Genomic DNA, 17,340 nt, shown 5'->3' with positions numbered 1-17,340 from the left:
TTCACGCGTGTTTCTTGAGGTGTCATGTTTTATGAACTACTGAAATAACACACACACATAAAATATTAAATAGACAACTACACTTTTGCAATACCGGATAATTAAAAGGCAATAAACTATATATGATAGCTTAGAGTTGTCATGAGGAAATACTTTTTACTTTAGGTCCACTACTGCGTGCTGGGTAGCAGTGAGTCGGTGTCCTGCACACTTTTTGACAGATGTTAAAATACGGTATATGAAAATCAAATAAAAACGCATAAGCCTCGCCGCGAAATGGGAATCACGTGATATTAAATTATAATCATCGCTTCTGCTCCTTCTGGATGCAGAGCGTCCTCCTTTTTCAACACTAGATGGCAGTGTAGCCCTTATTTTGAAGTTAAACACTTTCGAGCAGGCGAGATAATGATGGATAGATAAGACGAAGTAATGGTTTTGGTCGATTTTTTTTTCTTCTTTCTTTCCTTACTGCTTTCTTTCTTTCTGCTCCTTTGTCACCCTCTCAAGCACACAGAGGTATTATTAGTCTCAATCATTGGTAAAGACATGATGATTGTGTTTACGTTCTGCACATGTAGTTCATGAGAACGAACGAAGTGCTTTTAGTTCCCTAAGATAGGTCCCCAACCACCGGGCCGCGGACCGGTACCGGGCCGCAGGGCACTTTGGACCGCTGCACAGATGAAATTAAAAAAGGAAAGTTACAGTCCTAAGCAACCTCTTGTGAGGCGCACACCTTAGCTTTCTGTGCCACTTCTGCTTAAAACTGTCTGACACAGGTACAAAACACTCACGAGTAGGCGCTTTATCTAACCATAGAAAAAAATACTTCTCGCTACACCCAGTACATCCATCAAGACCTTTTAAATTACCGTAGCCTAGTAGAACCGCATGTGTCAATTAAAACAAGTTAAATTCGCATGCAAAGGTTTTGCAATTAAAAAATGAATTATAACTGAACTTTAGTTCGACAGTGATAGTTTCCCATACCACTAGAGGGAGCCCTCAGAACTTTAGCCACCCAAAGTGAACTATAACCCATAAAACCTAATTAAGTGAGAAATGAACTAAAATATTTAAAGCGGACCAATTAAAACCTCTGATTTGATTGTGATGTTATTATCTCATAAATTGGACATCACTGCCTGAAGGAAAAAAAAATTCTTTACGGTGAGAAGATGGAAACTTTTTCAGACTGCATTTTGCAAAAGCCTACAAGTCGTCCCCTAAAGGCATGTGGAAAAATGTTGGATAGTCTCATGAAACCAAGGTGGAACTTTTGGGCCATAATTCCAAAAGGTGTGTTTGATGCCAAATCAGCACTGCACATGACAAAATCAATGTCATAAGTGCAGTAATGGCAGTATGACGCTTAGGGCTGTTTTTCCTTCAGCTGGAACACGGCCCTTTGTCAACGTGGTGGGCATTGTGAATATTTCTGAATAGAAATCTATTATGCCATACAAGTATCAGGCTTCTGATGTAGCTGCAGATGAAGTGGAATTTAACATTTTCACCATGACAACAAGGCAAAGCATTCATCCAAATCAACAAAAGAACGGCTTTAACAGAGCAAAATCAAAGTTTGGCCAAGGACCAACCAGAGCCCCGACCTCAATCCGACTCCTGTGATTTTTTTTTTTTTTTTTTTTTAGTTCCATGAATTTTTAATTGTGTTTATTTTCAATCACGTATCTGCAAGACTCGCTTGTCGCTCCTGAAAATACGCTCTGCTTTAAACAAGCCTTGTATTGATTGGAAAGCAGCCACATATTGTCAAAGAGCTTTTTGATGTTGGCTTGTATTACTTTTGTTTGTTAAAAATACATTCCCTCCTTATTCGTTTGTGGAAAGCCTGAAACTCCAAAGCAATTCCACATTCACGGAAATCCACGGTAAAAAGAGAGCGAGGAAACGAAAATAGTTGATCACCCTTAATTGGTATACAATTAAGCCGCCCACACCATCAAGTAACCTTTCCTTGAGTGTCTGGAGGATATTATTCCTGGGCAATGAAAAGGTCTCCTACTGCAGGTACAAATTATTTTCACACAATTTTCCGATTAAAAGGAATTTCAACAACGCATCTCTGATTTTGCAAGTTCAAACCTGCACACTTTAAGTACCGTGACCTTTTTAGATGACGCAACACGTCAACCAACAATCCACGCCTGACTTTTTACTTCCTTCCTTTTTGCTTCAAGGAAAAACAGACAGATCCTTACCACGATCGCGCGCTTCGCAATGTTACTTTCGACGCATATTAATAATTTCACGGCTGCAATATTTGATATCAAATCAATTTTGGTCCCAGCATTCTAAAATACAAATGCACTCCCATGTGGAGATTACATTTTCTAATTAATTTATAATCATTGCTGCCAAAAACCACAGCATTTTCTTGGAAAGAAAATAATCTCTTTAAAAAAAAAAAAGAACCATGAGATACCGATACCGCGTGCTCGGATCGGAAGAAATCCAATTGCTTTGATTTGAATAGGATTTCACGTCCATGTAAACAAAGCGAAATGCAAGAGATGAAATATTCCGACATTCAAATACGTGGTTGATTCTTTTATGCAAATTGGATAGTAAAACATTGCTGAGTGAAACACTCTCCCTTGTTTTGCCACCTAACATTGCCGTATTTTTTGTGGGTGTTTGCGAGTGTCTGACTTAAGTGCTCGCTGAGCCTGCAGATACGATTGTATCTTAAAATGTTGGGCATTATTCAAATCTACCGCAACTCCATTTTTTTTAACAGTGTACCGCGACTTTCCGAGTAGTGACGTAAATTCCCCGGCTTGTTCTTTCCACAGCAACTGTCCCGCATGCGGGACGCCGGAACCTTAAACCTGAACATATCCATCCACCTATCCATTTCCTACACTGTTCATCCTGGAGCCTGTCCCAGCTGACTTCAGGCAGGAGGTGGGGTAACCCCTCGGACTTGACGCCGCAGGGTGAAAAAAACAACAACACACAATTATTTTCTTATAATTAGTAATAGGAGAATTATTCACAAATCTATTTGCTTGGACTCTTATTGCACCAGCGCACTGCTTCTAAAATGAGAGCTGCTAAAATATAAATCTGACACACTCCCACACACAGGGAAGATAACATATGCAGGTGGTTCGCTTTGGTAAGGAGACGCAGAGGAGGCAAACATGGATTCGATAAATATGCTCTGAATTATTCATTTTAAGGATTGTGTGTTTTTTTTTTTCCACAGGGGAACTCAGCTTGAACGCCTTATCTCCAGTGCACGCAAAGATTTGAATCGCACGGAAATTTTCAAGTTAACAGAGCATAACAGCGTCGGATTTACATGAGCGGGGAAATAAAGAGAGTCTAAGTCCGAGCAGTAAATAAAACAACAACAAATTCTATATTATGTGGAGTCATTTCAAATTTCGTCACATTCTTTTTAACACTTGAATGTACCCTGTTTCAGAAGTCTTTTGTTGCATCATTTCCTAATGAGAAGGCATATTTGAGACACTTTAGTCCAATGCGGTTTAGAGCATCATTGCCACTGTTAAAAAGTACAAACTCTTGTGTTCTCACCTCATGTGACTTCAAAATGACAAATTATTTGTCTCTGGAGAAATTCCTTCATCATCCTGCACTTGGCAGATAAGCCCGCTCAGGTATCATCAGTACTCCACTGCCTGCCTGCAGGCCAGAAAAAGCCTATTTTAGTCGAATCCAACTTTCAAGATGAGGCAAAGGGAAACGTCTTAAATAGTCAGAAAGTACACGCTGGAACATTCTGTTAAAGCTTGTCATCAATTAATTTTCAAGACTATTGTTGCTCGTAAAACGAGAAGCAATGAGTTTTGTTTTCCATCCATTTTTATCCACATCACGAACACGGTTATGCCTGCAGACTTTGAGTGAGAGGCGGGGTATACCCTGAACTGGTATCCTGTCAATTGCGAGGCACATGCAGACAAACAAGCACTGACACTCATGTTCACACCTACGGACAGTTCAGAGTCTTCAATGAAACGAACATGCTTGTTTTTGGAATGCTTGTTTGTATTCTTTTTTTCCCCAAAAACGCCTTACTATCATGGTTGTTTTTTTTACCCCCAAAAAACGACTCACTATATATAGATGGTCGTTTTTTTCCCCCCAAAAAACGCCTTGCTATACATGGTCTTTTTTTTCGCAAAAAAACACTTTACTATACATTGTTGTTTTTCGCAAAAAAAACGCCTGAGGTCGTTATTAAAAAAAAAAACACCTCACAATACATGGACATTTTTTTTTCGCAAAAAAATGTCTTACTATGCATGGTCATTTTTTTTCGCAAAAAGGTCATACATTTTTCAGTTTTATTCACGAAAAAACTCCCTTAATCAACATTACTTCACAAGATTTGTTCTCTGGGCTTTAGCTCACCTGCTAGAGTCACTTGCGCAATGACCAACAGGTTGGTGGTTCAAATCCCACCTCTGTGTTATTGTTGTTACATGAATGATTAAATGTTAAAAGTTTTACCACCATGACGAAATAAAATTCAGTCTCATTTCCTATCAAACTGCCTTTGTATGCTGCATTTAACATGACGCTAACACTTGAATTATGCTTTAGAATTCAACACTTTGTTTCTGGTATACAGCTGGTCAGGTACAAAATGACCATAGTTGAGTGGTTAGAGCAGAGAACTGTGACATGGATAACCAGGGTTCAATTCCAGCCTTAGGCAACTTTCATGGTACTCTGTTTTCGCCCAAAGAACACCTTACTGGTCGTTTATTTCGCAAAAAACGCCATGGGCGTTTTGTTCGCAATAAAAGACCTTAATAAAAGTATGGGTTTTTTTTTTGCAAAAATGGTCGGTTTTTTTTCGCGAGAAAATGCCTTCAATCAATCAATCACATTTTATTGACATAGCACTTTTCATACATAAAAATGCAACTCAAAGTGCTGTAAAACATCCAAAGCAAAACGTAAAAAGAAGATCCGTTCACGCCCTCCCTCCCAACAAACCCAAGACAGATATCCACCAGTACATCAGCACTCACTCACACAGAAGTGCACAACCTGAAAAAATGTGATAAAAAGAGTTTACACGACTACTTGTTCCTGGTATCATCCCCCAATTTAAAGATACGTAAAAACAACTCAGCAAATTGTTTTGGAGCAAACAACTTGCTTGCTTTGTTGTGCTAACTAATATTGTTGCCTATATATGAATAATTTAGGGTCTTAAGTTGTTCCAACTTAAAAGACTGTTTTAGTTGTAGTAGTAGTAGCAGTTGTAGTTATTGTGTCAGTTGTCATACAAATGAAAAGATACACACTGCACTTGTCATCAATCCTTGTACAACTTCCCAAAGTGCTGTAAGGTCAGGCCTCCTAGTCAAACAGCCTCCCCGGGAACATTGAGGGAAAGCCGTAAGACCTTTGCAGATGACTTCTCAGGTACTGGAGTCGGACGAGTTGAGAAGCACCCTGACCAAAGTCGACTCTTCCTCTGGATTGCTGAACTCGCATCATCCGAACCACCTTCAGAGGACACACACAGCCTTGCGCAGCAACCCCGCGAAGAAACACCGTTCGGGATAGAGAAATCAGGGGTACTAGATGCTGGGCCTGGACTAGTGGAGTGGGTGGTGCTGGGAGGTCCTTGGCTTTTGGCATTTCTCAGGCAGCGGCCATGGAGCACGTTGTAGAAGGCTTTCTTGAACTCCTGGCTGAAGCACGGATAGATGATGGGGTTAATGCAACTGTTGAAGTACCCCAGCCAGAAGGTTATCTTGAATACCATCTCGGGAGGTTTGCAGGATGGGAAGATTGATCCTACGACATCCCCAAAACATAAATCAACATGCCGTTAGCCAGCTATAGTATCATACCAATGTGCTGACCCCTTCACCCCCCCAAAACCATAACCCTATTGAACCCCCAAACACAAACCCCTAACCCTTATATACTAACCCCTGATCCTAACCACTAAACCTAACCCTAAACCCTAAACCTAACCCTAAACCCTAAACCTAACCACACATACTAATCCTCCACCTAACCACCAAACCCTAAGCACTAACCCTAAACCAAAACCTAAGCCCACACCCTAACTACTAACCCTACACCTAACCCCAACTCCCAAACCCTAACCTTACACCTACCCAAAACCCAAACCCGAACTACTAACCCCTCACCCAAACCACTAAACCTAACCCTTATCGCCAAACCCTAAACCTAACCACTAATACTAATTCTCCACGTAAACCCCAAACCCTAAGCATTAACCCTAAACCAAAACCTAAGCCCACACCCTAACCACTAACCCTACACCTAACTCCCAAACCTAACCTTCCACCTAACCAAAACCCTAACCCTAACTCCCAAACCCTAACCCTAACTACCAACCCAACCCCACACCAACATCTGCTTCTTAATATACAGTTTTCAGAACTAATCACTAGATGACGTTTGCTGGCTTTTGACCATTTCATTATGCACAATATTGACAAAATAAAATGCACTTCTAGACATATCAGCGACAAATGGCCATTTATGTCATTTATATGCAATTAAAGTCATATTTGTATGTGGTTTATAAATTGCTCAATAGAAAGTGCTGTTTTTTCCCGTTTTCATATGTAAAAAAAGATTTTTGGAGTGATTCTTTCGATTCTTCTTTCTAAGTGAAAAGGTCAATACACTGCCATACCGTACTCAGAAATCGGATATACATTATACATATAGATCCGATATACATTTATCTGCCGGCAAAACGACTCCATTCATGAAATGATTGCTCGCTTATCAAACAGCAGCTTAAGTGCTGTACTTCAGTCTCACTTCTGGAAATATCGCTTCTGCTCTCTTTTATATGATGCTTTTTAGTAATCTTGGTCCGTGTGTATAATCTATCTTTGTTTTATATGGTGTACCTGGCTTGCTGTGTCAGGGCCCCGAGTCTGTAATAAAGCAATTCATTCATTCATTCATACTGATGATCGGTCACATTAGGCGAGAGTTGCCAGGGATGACTTGCAGTGACAGGCAGGCAAACAAAAAAGCCTCCCCATGGTGTGTTTAGAAATGAACTCCAAACTTCAGCAGTTTTCAAAACGGGCATACTGGGAATGGCGGGCCATCATTGCCCGGGAGCTGGAACGAGCGCTGCGCTGTGAGCCGTGAAGCTTTGCCTCGATTGAAATGCATAACTTTCTGTGCGGTGACGTGACTGCCTTGAGAGGCTACCCGGTGACTGAGGATGCCTCTGAGCATTACAGCCCATTCAACCTTATGCTTGTTATCTGGAATAGCTTTCATCGGAGAGACGCTCGTTCAATTTCGTCTCGTAGTCAAAGTCCATTCTGCTTCGGTGTGCTTGTTTGTTTAGTTAGTTAGTTGGCTGCTTGTGATTGAATTTGTGATGCGTCTCCTCGGAAAAGGTGAAGGCGTGGCGTATCGGCCAAGGTCAAACCTGATGTTGACTATGATGCAAACGTTTCAAGGGTGAACAGTGACAGAGGGCTGCTGTTGTATCAGATTCGATTATTTGGAATTATTTAGACAATACATTATAATTTGTGTATTGATCATCATTCTTATTGCCTATTAAGTTGACAAAATACAATTTTAAAGAGGACTGTGATTTTGTACAGTTCTTTTTTTTGGGCTCTAACGAAACATGGAAAATATCATAATCAGCATGACTTGAATCGTAGAAATAGTGTTTGTCAGGACAATATTTTCTTAACAGATTGATTATCCAGGTATTTGAATGTCGATGGCAACAACATCATGGACTTCAGCAGCGCCATATCAAGAATACGATAATTAACTCTCTGTAGCTTTTAACACGAATGACGACATGGTGATAAAAGTGCTGCAGGAATCAAAGCAACTTCTTAGCGCCATTATCTGATTCATCTCAAAGATAGCAAAGCACATTCCAATGGAACTTCAAGTTAAGATTGTAATTATAATCTCCAACAAGATAGAGCCACTGATGTTTGGCAGTCGTGTTAATGCTTATGCACCATTCTTGTGCTGGATGGGGCTTTGGATTTAATAACTTGATGGGAGAAAGAGCGTCACTAATAACGTGGCCCCGGCTCAAACATCCTGAGGGTTTAGTTGAACCTTCGGCGGTTGAGATCACACTTGGATTTCGTTTGCAGAATTCAGGTGGAATATGCAAAAGAGAGAGGAACACGAGTGTGTTAGGAGTTACTTACCGATTGGTAAGACCAGGAAAAAAGGCAGCCAACACAGGATGAAGCAGCCGACGACCACTCCGAGGGTCTTGGCTGCTTTCTCCTCTCTCGGCAGCTTGAGCATCTTCGGCAGGGTACTGGCGACGTGTCTGTACCTCCCGGTGCCGTTGTCCTCTTCGTGCTTGCTCGTCTGGCCGGCGTTCCCTCTGTGCACCCTCAGAATCACCCCTTCGGTCTCAACTCCGTCGCTGCCCTTCTTGAGGGTTTCTGTCTCTCTTTTGGCCACACCGTACACGCGACAGTACATGGAGAGAATGATCGCCAGCGGGATGTAGAAAGATCCTAATGCCGAGAACAAGGCGTAGCCGGGCTCCTCCGTGATTCGGCACACGGAATCGTCTTCCGGCTCGGGCTCCTTCCAGCCAAACAGCGGGCCCACGGATATGGCTGCCGAGAGTCCCCAGAGAGCGGCCACCGCAGCCAGGCCCCGTCGGCCAGTGGCCATGGCCGGGTAGCGCAAAGGGTAGCTAACGGCCAGGTAGCGGTCGATGGAGATCACACACAGACTGAGGATGGAGGCGGTGCAGCAGAGGACATCCAGGGCCGCCCACACGCTGCAGAAAGAGCGCCCGAACACCCATCTACCTAGCGCCTCTGAGGTGGCGGAGAAAGGCATGACCGCAGAGCTGAGCAGAAGGTCGGCCGCCGCCAGGTTGGCGATGAAGTAATGAGTCACGGAGCGCCAGTGGCGATGGCACACCACCGAGAGGATGACCAGGATGTTGCCGAGGACGCCGAACACAACAAAGACCACCAGCACTATTCCCAAGAAGGCCACTTTGGCCACGTCCACTTTTGGCTCCGTGGCGGAGCTACAATTACGGCAAGTCCCTTCGGTAGAAAAAACACTCATGCTCTGGCCAGCTTTTGGGGCTTTTTGTTTTTACTTGATCAGGTCTTGTCAAATCGGCTCCATATTTACGACATCTGCACCCACCTTCTCCCCCTAATGCCGAGGATGAAACTTTTCACCTTGCGCCTCTAATGAAGTTGCAGACGCAGCTTCTTTCATCATACTGAACAACCAGAGGTTGTTTTGTTTTTTTTGTCTTGGCAGACTGTCATATTTAGAAAGACAAACGCAGCCATGGCATGTCATAATCCTTCCAGCGGGGGGAACAATAGAAATGACAAATATTTAGACTTTACGGGGCCATCAGCGGTGGGTTTTGCATCTTGTGTTGATCCACGCTGACAAGTGTTAGAGGCAAGAGACCTGTCCAGACAACAGAAAAGAAGACACAAAGTAAATGTAACAAGCCGCTCGCCAGCCAAGACTTTTCAACGTTTGAATTATAGGACCATAGAAATGTCAAATGCCTGAAAACAAATGAACTGGGAACTGCAAGCGACTCTCAAATTGAACCACCTGCACAATAACAGCAATTTTAATGACATTTCACCATTAAGGATGGTTGGTCAAAAAAAAAAAAATGCTTGTTAACAAAAAGAGGCAACACGGTTTTATTGGACTCTGGTGCATGGATTATGAAAGCCTTACTCAATATTTTTCCCCTCTTCTTTCAACAATGTGATTGTTTCAGGAAGACGTCTACTCGGGTGGAATTCACGCGCCTAAGCAACCCAGGGTAAACCAGTACTAACCAAATGAAAGAATTAACTACATTGAATTTTATGATAAAGTTGTGAGCAGTTCTTTGCTTTCATGCTTTGAAAAATATTGTAGCAAATGTTTCTACATTTTGACATTGTAAGACCCTATTGTTTAGCCCTAAATAAAAAAAACAAAAAACAAAAACAATGCTCACAACTGCGACGCTTTGCTCTAAGCTAAGCCAATGTTTGAAGATCTCCCATCTCTGAACATTTGCATCACTGATCAGGCGCTTCATTAGTCACAAACTAAATACTCCTAAGCAATAAGCAAGTAACGATTATGTTAGTCTTCTCAATTAAACACATTGCTGACATGAAGCTTAGTTCATGTTTAACGAGTTAGCTAAACTCTGCAGTTAAATGTAGCGTTCTGCGTTTTATGGTGACAGAGAACGTTAGATCGCGTCTCTTATGTTTGCGTTTCAAACCTTAGCTTCTTGTCATTTTCTTTCTCACGATTTGATGACATAATCTTTGAATCCATAATGAATAGCATACTGCAGGGTTGCGAGGTTGTTACTATTTTCATTAAAAAAAAAAAAAAAATTGCAGGCTTGAAAATGCAGATTTTCAAACGTAAACAAGCAAGACTTGTCAGAATTCATGTTGAGTCTGTCAAATTTGAGCCGAGCAAGTCCCAAATCCTAACAATAGCGAATTATTATTTCATCGCACGGAGCTGCATCGTCTGTATGATCCCACACGTCAAACGGGGCAAATTCCTGCCTAGTTCTGTCGAAAAGGGATCGAATGAATCAACTGAGAATGAATCACCTGTTACTCCTTTGATGCGTCTGTTTACTGGGAAGCCAATGTGAAAGCTGCCGTCGCATCTTTCCTCTTTTGCCGTGCTGCTGGCATTTTTGATTGAACCCATCTCAACCTCAAAATTGGAGCCACCGAATACACTACGCGGACATTTCTGCATACGATCCAGGTAGCAGTTTCATTTGGATCTGTTTGTACTTGAGAATTTAGCGTTCGGATAAAGCCGACCAAAAAGCTTTCGCAGTACAAGTACACACCCAACTCACGCACTGGTGTGTTTGGTTCTGTTGTTTTATGCTATTGTTATGCTCTTGTTTTACAATTTGCATAAATATTTGCTTGTCTCGTTGGCCAACAGGGTGACAGTGAAACAGTGTTCATCATATCATGGCCCATAAAATTCCTGCGGGGTGCAGTGCACCAGCTGCAGAATGACTGCGGCTGCACTGCAGTAATAGATGAAATCCTTGTTGTATGTTTGTGGGACATTCTAATCAGGTTCCTTAAGAGATGAACAATAAATACCCCCAAAAAGTCAGTCATCGCGTGCTCGATCGCGGTGACATTTGCAGCGTTTGTCATCATAGTCTGCTCTTGGCCCCGGAAAAACAATCTGCATATTTATAGGGGTGTTAATGTTGTTTGCTCTTTCACAGCGTTGAGAAATATGCCGTCAATAAAGGAGCAGACAATGACACATTAAAGGGGAATCATTTTGCCACTCAAATCAAATAGCACGTTATAAACAATACATACTTTAAAATGCCAAGACAATCAAATGTTACAGTTCAGCAGCAAAACGTTCTAATTAAAAAAAAAATGCTAACCGTTTTCCAGTCACCGTTATACAACGCCAATTATTCGCAGTCTCTAAACCAAGATTTTAACTTGCATGTTTTTGCGCCAAATTAAAACACACACGCACACACACACCGACACACATTGGGAGAACATGCCAACTGCACACAAGAAGGCCAGAACTGAGATTTGAACCAAGAACCAACAATATATTATGAACGTTTTTTTTTCTTTTTGCTAGCTTGACTCGCTGTTTGCATTCACTCATCAATTAACCAAGTGTGTACCTTTATGTTGATTGAAATCTTCGCGAGAGCAACAAGGAGGGCTAATCAAGGACACCAGAAACGCATAGGCGAACCCAAGAGTTAAACAAAGAACAAAAAAATCCGCTTCGTATAAGGACACCCCGCTCAACCAAGCAGGAAATATAAAGACAGATGTGTGAGCGAGATCATTTGTTTTAAGAGCAGACGTAGAGCCGCACTGTGTGATTGCCTCTTTGACCGTTTTACGTCTGCAAGCTGAGCACTAACTCCAGCATAAGGTGACAGGCTGAGAATTGAACCTAGATTTGGGGTTTTCAAAAACACATTACCCGCAAAACTCTTCCAGCCGAGACTCAGCTGTGTACCTGCACCTCAAAGAGAAGGAGCTACAAAAATGTGCATATTCTGCACAAAAAAACCCAAGATGGTTTGAAGGCGAAATGAGCGAGGCCGAGGCTTACAACGCGATCCATCTTCCACATATAACGCCATCCTTTTGGCCCTTCCAAATAGACACAGTAATTCAACCTGAAAAAAAAAAAAAAAAAAAAAAAAAACCTAACAAACACGCACCATGGCCTCATTTGGCCTTGAGGTGGCTCCACAACCTTTTTCTTCAACTGAATGGAATTTTAATGACGGCGATTGCACCCAAGGACTGCCGTTGGCGGGCAGAGACCTCTTTGCAAGGCATCTTTTGCATCCCAAACGAATGATACCATTAGTGGCTTGCCGCGTGCCTTAGAGGATAAATAGTGGCCCTACTTTCATAGGCAGGCGCACGTGCGCTCGGAGGAAAAACGGCCGCAACTTCATTGTCATACTAGGGCAAGTCTAGTTCACCATGTTTGGGAATTTGGAAGACCGAGCTACGCCTTGCTGGGTGATCCGCCGGAACGAGGGCGTTTTCTATCACACGCCCCCCCGGCCGCATCTGCCAATTTGGTGACAGAAGGTAGACTAGACTTTGGACCAGGTGAAAGCAGGTCTAAGTTGTGGCGCAGGTGGCGGAATGCACCGTTTAGAGGACAATTTGTCTCTTCAACTTCTATAGACAACTTAGCTGCCACAACAACAAAAAAATGAAATAATTATTATATAAATTAAAGTGTAAAGACATCTTGCATTTTCCTCTTGAAAAGCTAATAAATGAAAATAAATGCATCTATGATCATGTGCACATCACTCCATTTTTGATGAGAAAAACATTTTTTAAAACACAACTTGTGCACACTGTTGGTAGGGGGATACGCTGCGCGCCACTGTTAGCAAAGTTATTGCCAAAATGAATATTGATAAAAATATTATGATAAAATGCTATTGTCAAAACTGTTTACACTGCCGAGGGCAAGCCATTATGTTGACTCTCCGATGAGTGCAAAGCCGTAGCAAAAGACGAACAACCAGCAAAGAAACAACAAAACACACTGGCTTTGATGAAACTTCAACCGGTTTGCAGTCCACCAACCTTTTGGGCTACAGTATTAGTATTGATGTGCAAAACGTATATTTATCACAGTACGAAAAAAAAAGGCCATTTATTTTGCATTGAGGTGATGATCAATATCGCAAGAATCCAATTTATCTCAGACAAATGCCAAAAAACAAATGCCGTGTCATTGTCGCTTTGTGTGCATTGGCCTCACTTTATATGAGCAATCCTTCTTTGCAGCTGTTCAAAAAATATTTTTTAAAAAAACAACACGAAAACTGTCACATTAGCATCTGAAGTGGCGCCAGGCTGCCCGCAAGGCATTCATGATGATTTTAATAAACAGCTTGTGCTGTCAAATGCGGAATGTTTAGTGATTGTAAAAGTAACCTCGAAACTGAAACTGTGAATAAGAGGCAGGAGTCTGAACATGGGGGTACTTATGGCATATTTAACAGCCATTGTTGCAAAGAAAGAGACATTACGTTGTATATTTGGTTCTTTTTTTTAATATCTGAATTTAGCTCATTTATGACTGGGCATTTGCAGAGATAAAAGTTTTAAAATATGGAAGACAAGTTCTACACATAATCATGACAGTGAGTGTGCAACACGGGCCCTTCCTTATCTGAAAATGTCTCCCTGAAAGTTTTAGCGGAGAAGACTCATCCTACATGCAGCCTAATCCCCTGGCAAAACTGTAAACACCGTTTTTTTTTTTTCTTATCTCGGTTGAGGATGGAAATGAGTGAAGCACGTCTGTCTTATGGACACACTTAAGAGTTTGCCTCAAACATTGCATACAGTACAGCGACTTTCAGTACTGCTCTTGAAATTAATTGCATTTAGATGAAAAAAAACCATTTACTGCATTTACCATCTGTTAAAAAAAGAAAGAAAAAATGTATAATAGGCATCCCATTCCCATGCCGTATTTGTTGCGCCACTCAACTTCAATATCACAGAATTTTTGGTGTTCCTAAATGGATTTTTGATTTCTGATTTAAAAAAAAAAAGACTTTATTTTTTTTTGTAGTATATCAGGTTTTTGACATATTTTCATTATTATTGTTATCAAAACCTGATGTGCCTGAGATAAAAATTCTGAATCAGCACAAAAAAATAATCTAGTGTATTTGTATCTCTGATTAAAAAATGTAGTAAAAAGTTGTTGACCAGTGTTACTTAGCTAGATGTGACAAAATACTAGAACATGAGAAAATATTGGAAACTCCTATCTCTATCATGCAGCCCAAGTTAACCTTTGACCTTGAAATTCTATCCAAAATGATGCCCACTTATCATCACCTACTCATACAATTATGGGATATGTTCCAAATATGTGATTTGTGAGGGCACCTGACCGCTGTAGGTGAGTGCAAAGTGAATGAGTAAGACCTATTTAAAGGCATTCCATCAAGGTGGGAGAATAAGACACTTTAGCCATTGCGGTCACCATACGGGAGTCATAAAGTCTCTGGCACATGACTTTCCATTTCACGTTTCATTCGCGCTCATGTTTAATACAGAAGTGCAAAGGCAGCAAGTGACAGAAATGATAAACGGGTAAATTACACTTCACTCCGTTGTAGCGTTAACAGCCTTCTCGCCCTTTGCACATCTTGCCTATTGTAGCTAGCTAGCTAGCTAGTTAGCTAGCAAGATGAATACTGTAGATTGATAGATAGATAGTCAGGCAGACGGACAGAATGAGAGCCAGCTGGACACACAGTCCCCATTTGAGTCACGAGTGAGGTGGAGCCGATCCAGCTGACTTTGAGCGAGAGTCCTAGTCCATCCCGGACTGGTGAATTTGGTCAAAGTGCAATATGTCATGTCAGTGAAAAGTTGAGCGTGGTTGAAGAAAGTCAAAGAGTTGCTGTAATCTGTTGGAGTGCCAAGGTGCTTATTTATATATGGTGGGGACTTAAATTTTACAAGCTTCATAAGCTTCATAATGGCCCTCGAGAGAGAGCAGATAACCGCCAAAGCTGGAAAAGTCCTCATTTGGATAAGCACCTAATTGTATACTTTTATAGGTACTACTCACCTCACTGCACTCAAATTCAGATTTGTGCATTATTCATTGACATATGAAGGATATAGCAAAGACGGCATATCTTCCAAATAAAATGTTGTGGAACTCCACGCGTGTTCCTAATCCCGATAACTTAATAACGTTGGTCAACAAATCTTGAGAATAAAAATGAAAATATCTCCAAAACTGATGTGCTAGGAAAAAAGTTAACGACATTTTTTTAAATTGGCGCCAAAAATACATCCATTGGCACACCTGTGATTCAAATGAGCTGTTGACCGATATAACTTATCGTCGCTGTCCTGTGAAAAACACTTATCTCCATTTTTTTTTTCATTTACTTATTTTTACATGAATGAAAAACGTTTCCAAAATTGGAGATAAGTGTTTTTCACAGGACAGCGGCGGCGTTATGCTCTAAATCACAGTGCGGCTGACTTTGTGCCTAATTAATCAACGGCAGTTTAATGGCCCCAAAAACAACTCTGAAGACATCAGGTGTCGCTTTGCCAGCCATGATGTTTTATAGCATTTTTGCATACAGTTTCTTGTGTTAAATCTTTGTGGTCAAACATGCTGTAACAAAAGATGAACGCGTCGAAGATGTAAGCAACCCAAAATCTGCTCGTTCTTCTCTTGGTGAAAAATACATATTGACTTTGCTTGCAGTAGCGAATGAATTATTCAGTTCCACTCTTTTCGTAGCTTTTGGCTGATCATGTTTTGGGGCCATTTTTCTGATTAGAAACAGAAAAGACATAATGCTAGTTTTCACAATGGAATATTATTACAGTGCTGCACTGCAAGTATTCCGGCTCCAATGAAATCCAGCATTTTAAAAAAAAATTAAAAAATGTACACGCACACGTTCTGCCAAGTAAACTGTGATGAATTGCTTCACATTTGAGGTCCGTTTCTCGAATGCTGCTCTGTGCGGGGGGGGGGGACAAGTCCTTGCCTCAAGACATAATTCAATTCCTCCATGATTGAAATCATTAAGTTTTATCAACCTTGAACATTTGCAGCTTTTTGCTCGCTGTAGCGCAATGCGTACTTTGAGCAGTTCCTGGTCTCGGGAGATGTCCATCAATCCATCCGTCCATTTTCTAGACTGCGTATCCTGTTCGGGGTCACGAGGAAGTGGCGCCTATCCAGCTGACTCTGGACTACACCCTGGACTGGTCACCGGTCAGTGGCCTCTCACCCACTTTCACACTTGTCACCGAGCTCGAGAATATCCCCAAATGGCAAATGTGTCTTGAAGAACTAAATAATTGAATTAAGCTTTTACATTACAAACCTTGCAAAAATCCCCTTATTAAAATGATTAAAATTGTGCTCGGTTTGAGTGGAAAAAAACAAAACAATCTAATTACAATTTCAAATGAAGCCGCAAAAGGAAGCATGCCTGATGTGCATTAGCGAGCCAAAAATGAGTTGACTTAAATGAGATAATTGTATTCAACCCCGAAGATGAATGCATACATTAACAGTATGGACTGATTGTGTAAATAGCCAGCGGTTACATTCATAGTACGCTCATGGGAGGAAGACCAATCCAAATGTTGTCAATGAGGAGTCACTAAGCCAGCAAAGTCAGCAGTGGGGTAGATTAAAAAGAGAGTAAAAAAAAATAAATACAAATAAAGAACATGTCTTACTTACCTTCCTCGGGGGGGAAATGTCTCGCTGCTGCAACTTTCCCGAACGGCGCTCACTCAGCTCTGCCGCGTTACCCTGCCCACAACAGACGGAGGCAAAGTCAAGTGTTTCTATCCCGCCTGCCATTCTGCTGATGAGAGAACCTCTGTGGACGAGCCCACCTGACCTAGCAAGCCCCGCCCCTCGCCTGCATCCCTCTTTCCTCCACTGACCACATTTTGACTCTCCATCTTTACTGTCTGTCTGTCTGTCTGTCTGTCAGTGAAGCTGATGACTCCTGATGAGTCAAAAATGTAATAGCAAAATCTATATTGCACGATTTGTTGTCTTGATTATTTGATCTGAGCTCCGAGATGAAAATGGGAAAAGAGCAATTTATCGTTACCAGTGAAATGTTGCGTAATCAAACGGCTGTATTCGGTTCTTTTGAAGGTCACACGGAAAAATATTGTCAAAGTACCTTATGTTTGGTAAGATTACACCAATTTCAGGAAGAGGTGAAAA

General features: G+C 41.5%; 1 protein-coding gene across 1 annotated transcript; it reads right to left on the bottom strand.

Annotated features, from left to right (window-relative positions):
* Positions 1 to 5,039: 5,039 nt before the first annotated feature.
* LOC147135810 (alpha-1A adrenergic receptor-like) lies at positions 5,040 to 16,953 on the bottom strand. Its single transcript, XM_086053109.1, has 3 exons — positions 16,840 to 16,953; positions 8,214 to 9,468; positions 5,040 to 5,817 (listed from the first exon to the last, which is right to left on the bottom strand). The coding sequence occupies exons 2-3, from the start codon at positions 9,103 to 9,105 to the stop codon at positions 5,378 to 5,380; spliced, it is 1,332 nt and encodes a 443-aa protein (XP_085909235.1). The 5' UTR covers positions 9,106 to 9,468; positions 16,840 to 16,953; the 3' UTR covers positions 5,040 to 5,377.
* Between the last annotated feature and the right edge of the window lie 387 nt (positions 16,954 to 17,340).

This window comes from Filicampus tigris, chromosome 15, assembly GCF_054856515.1.
Source record: "Filicampus tigris isolate MCC_2025a chromosome 15, RoL_Ftig_1.0, whole genome shotgun sequence".
Taxonomy (NCBI): Eukaryota; Metazoa; Chordata; class Actinopteri; order Syngnathiformes; family Syngnathidae; genus Filicampus; species Filicampus tigris.
This window is presented reverse-complemented; position numbering and strand designations above follow the sequence as displayed.

Excerpts from the sequence above, each read along its gene's own strand:
- LOC147135810 (XM_086053109.1), bottom strand. The coding sequence starts at position 9,105 with ATGAGTGTTTTTTCTACCGAAGGGACTTGCCGTAATTGTAGCTCCGCC. Across the intron at positions 5,818-8,213 it reads TTTCCTGGTCTTACCAATCG|GATCAATCTTCCCATCCTGC; the intron begins GTAAGTAACTCC and ends GGGATGTCGTAG.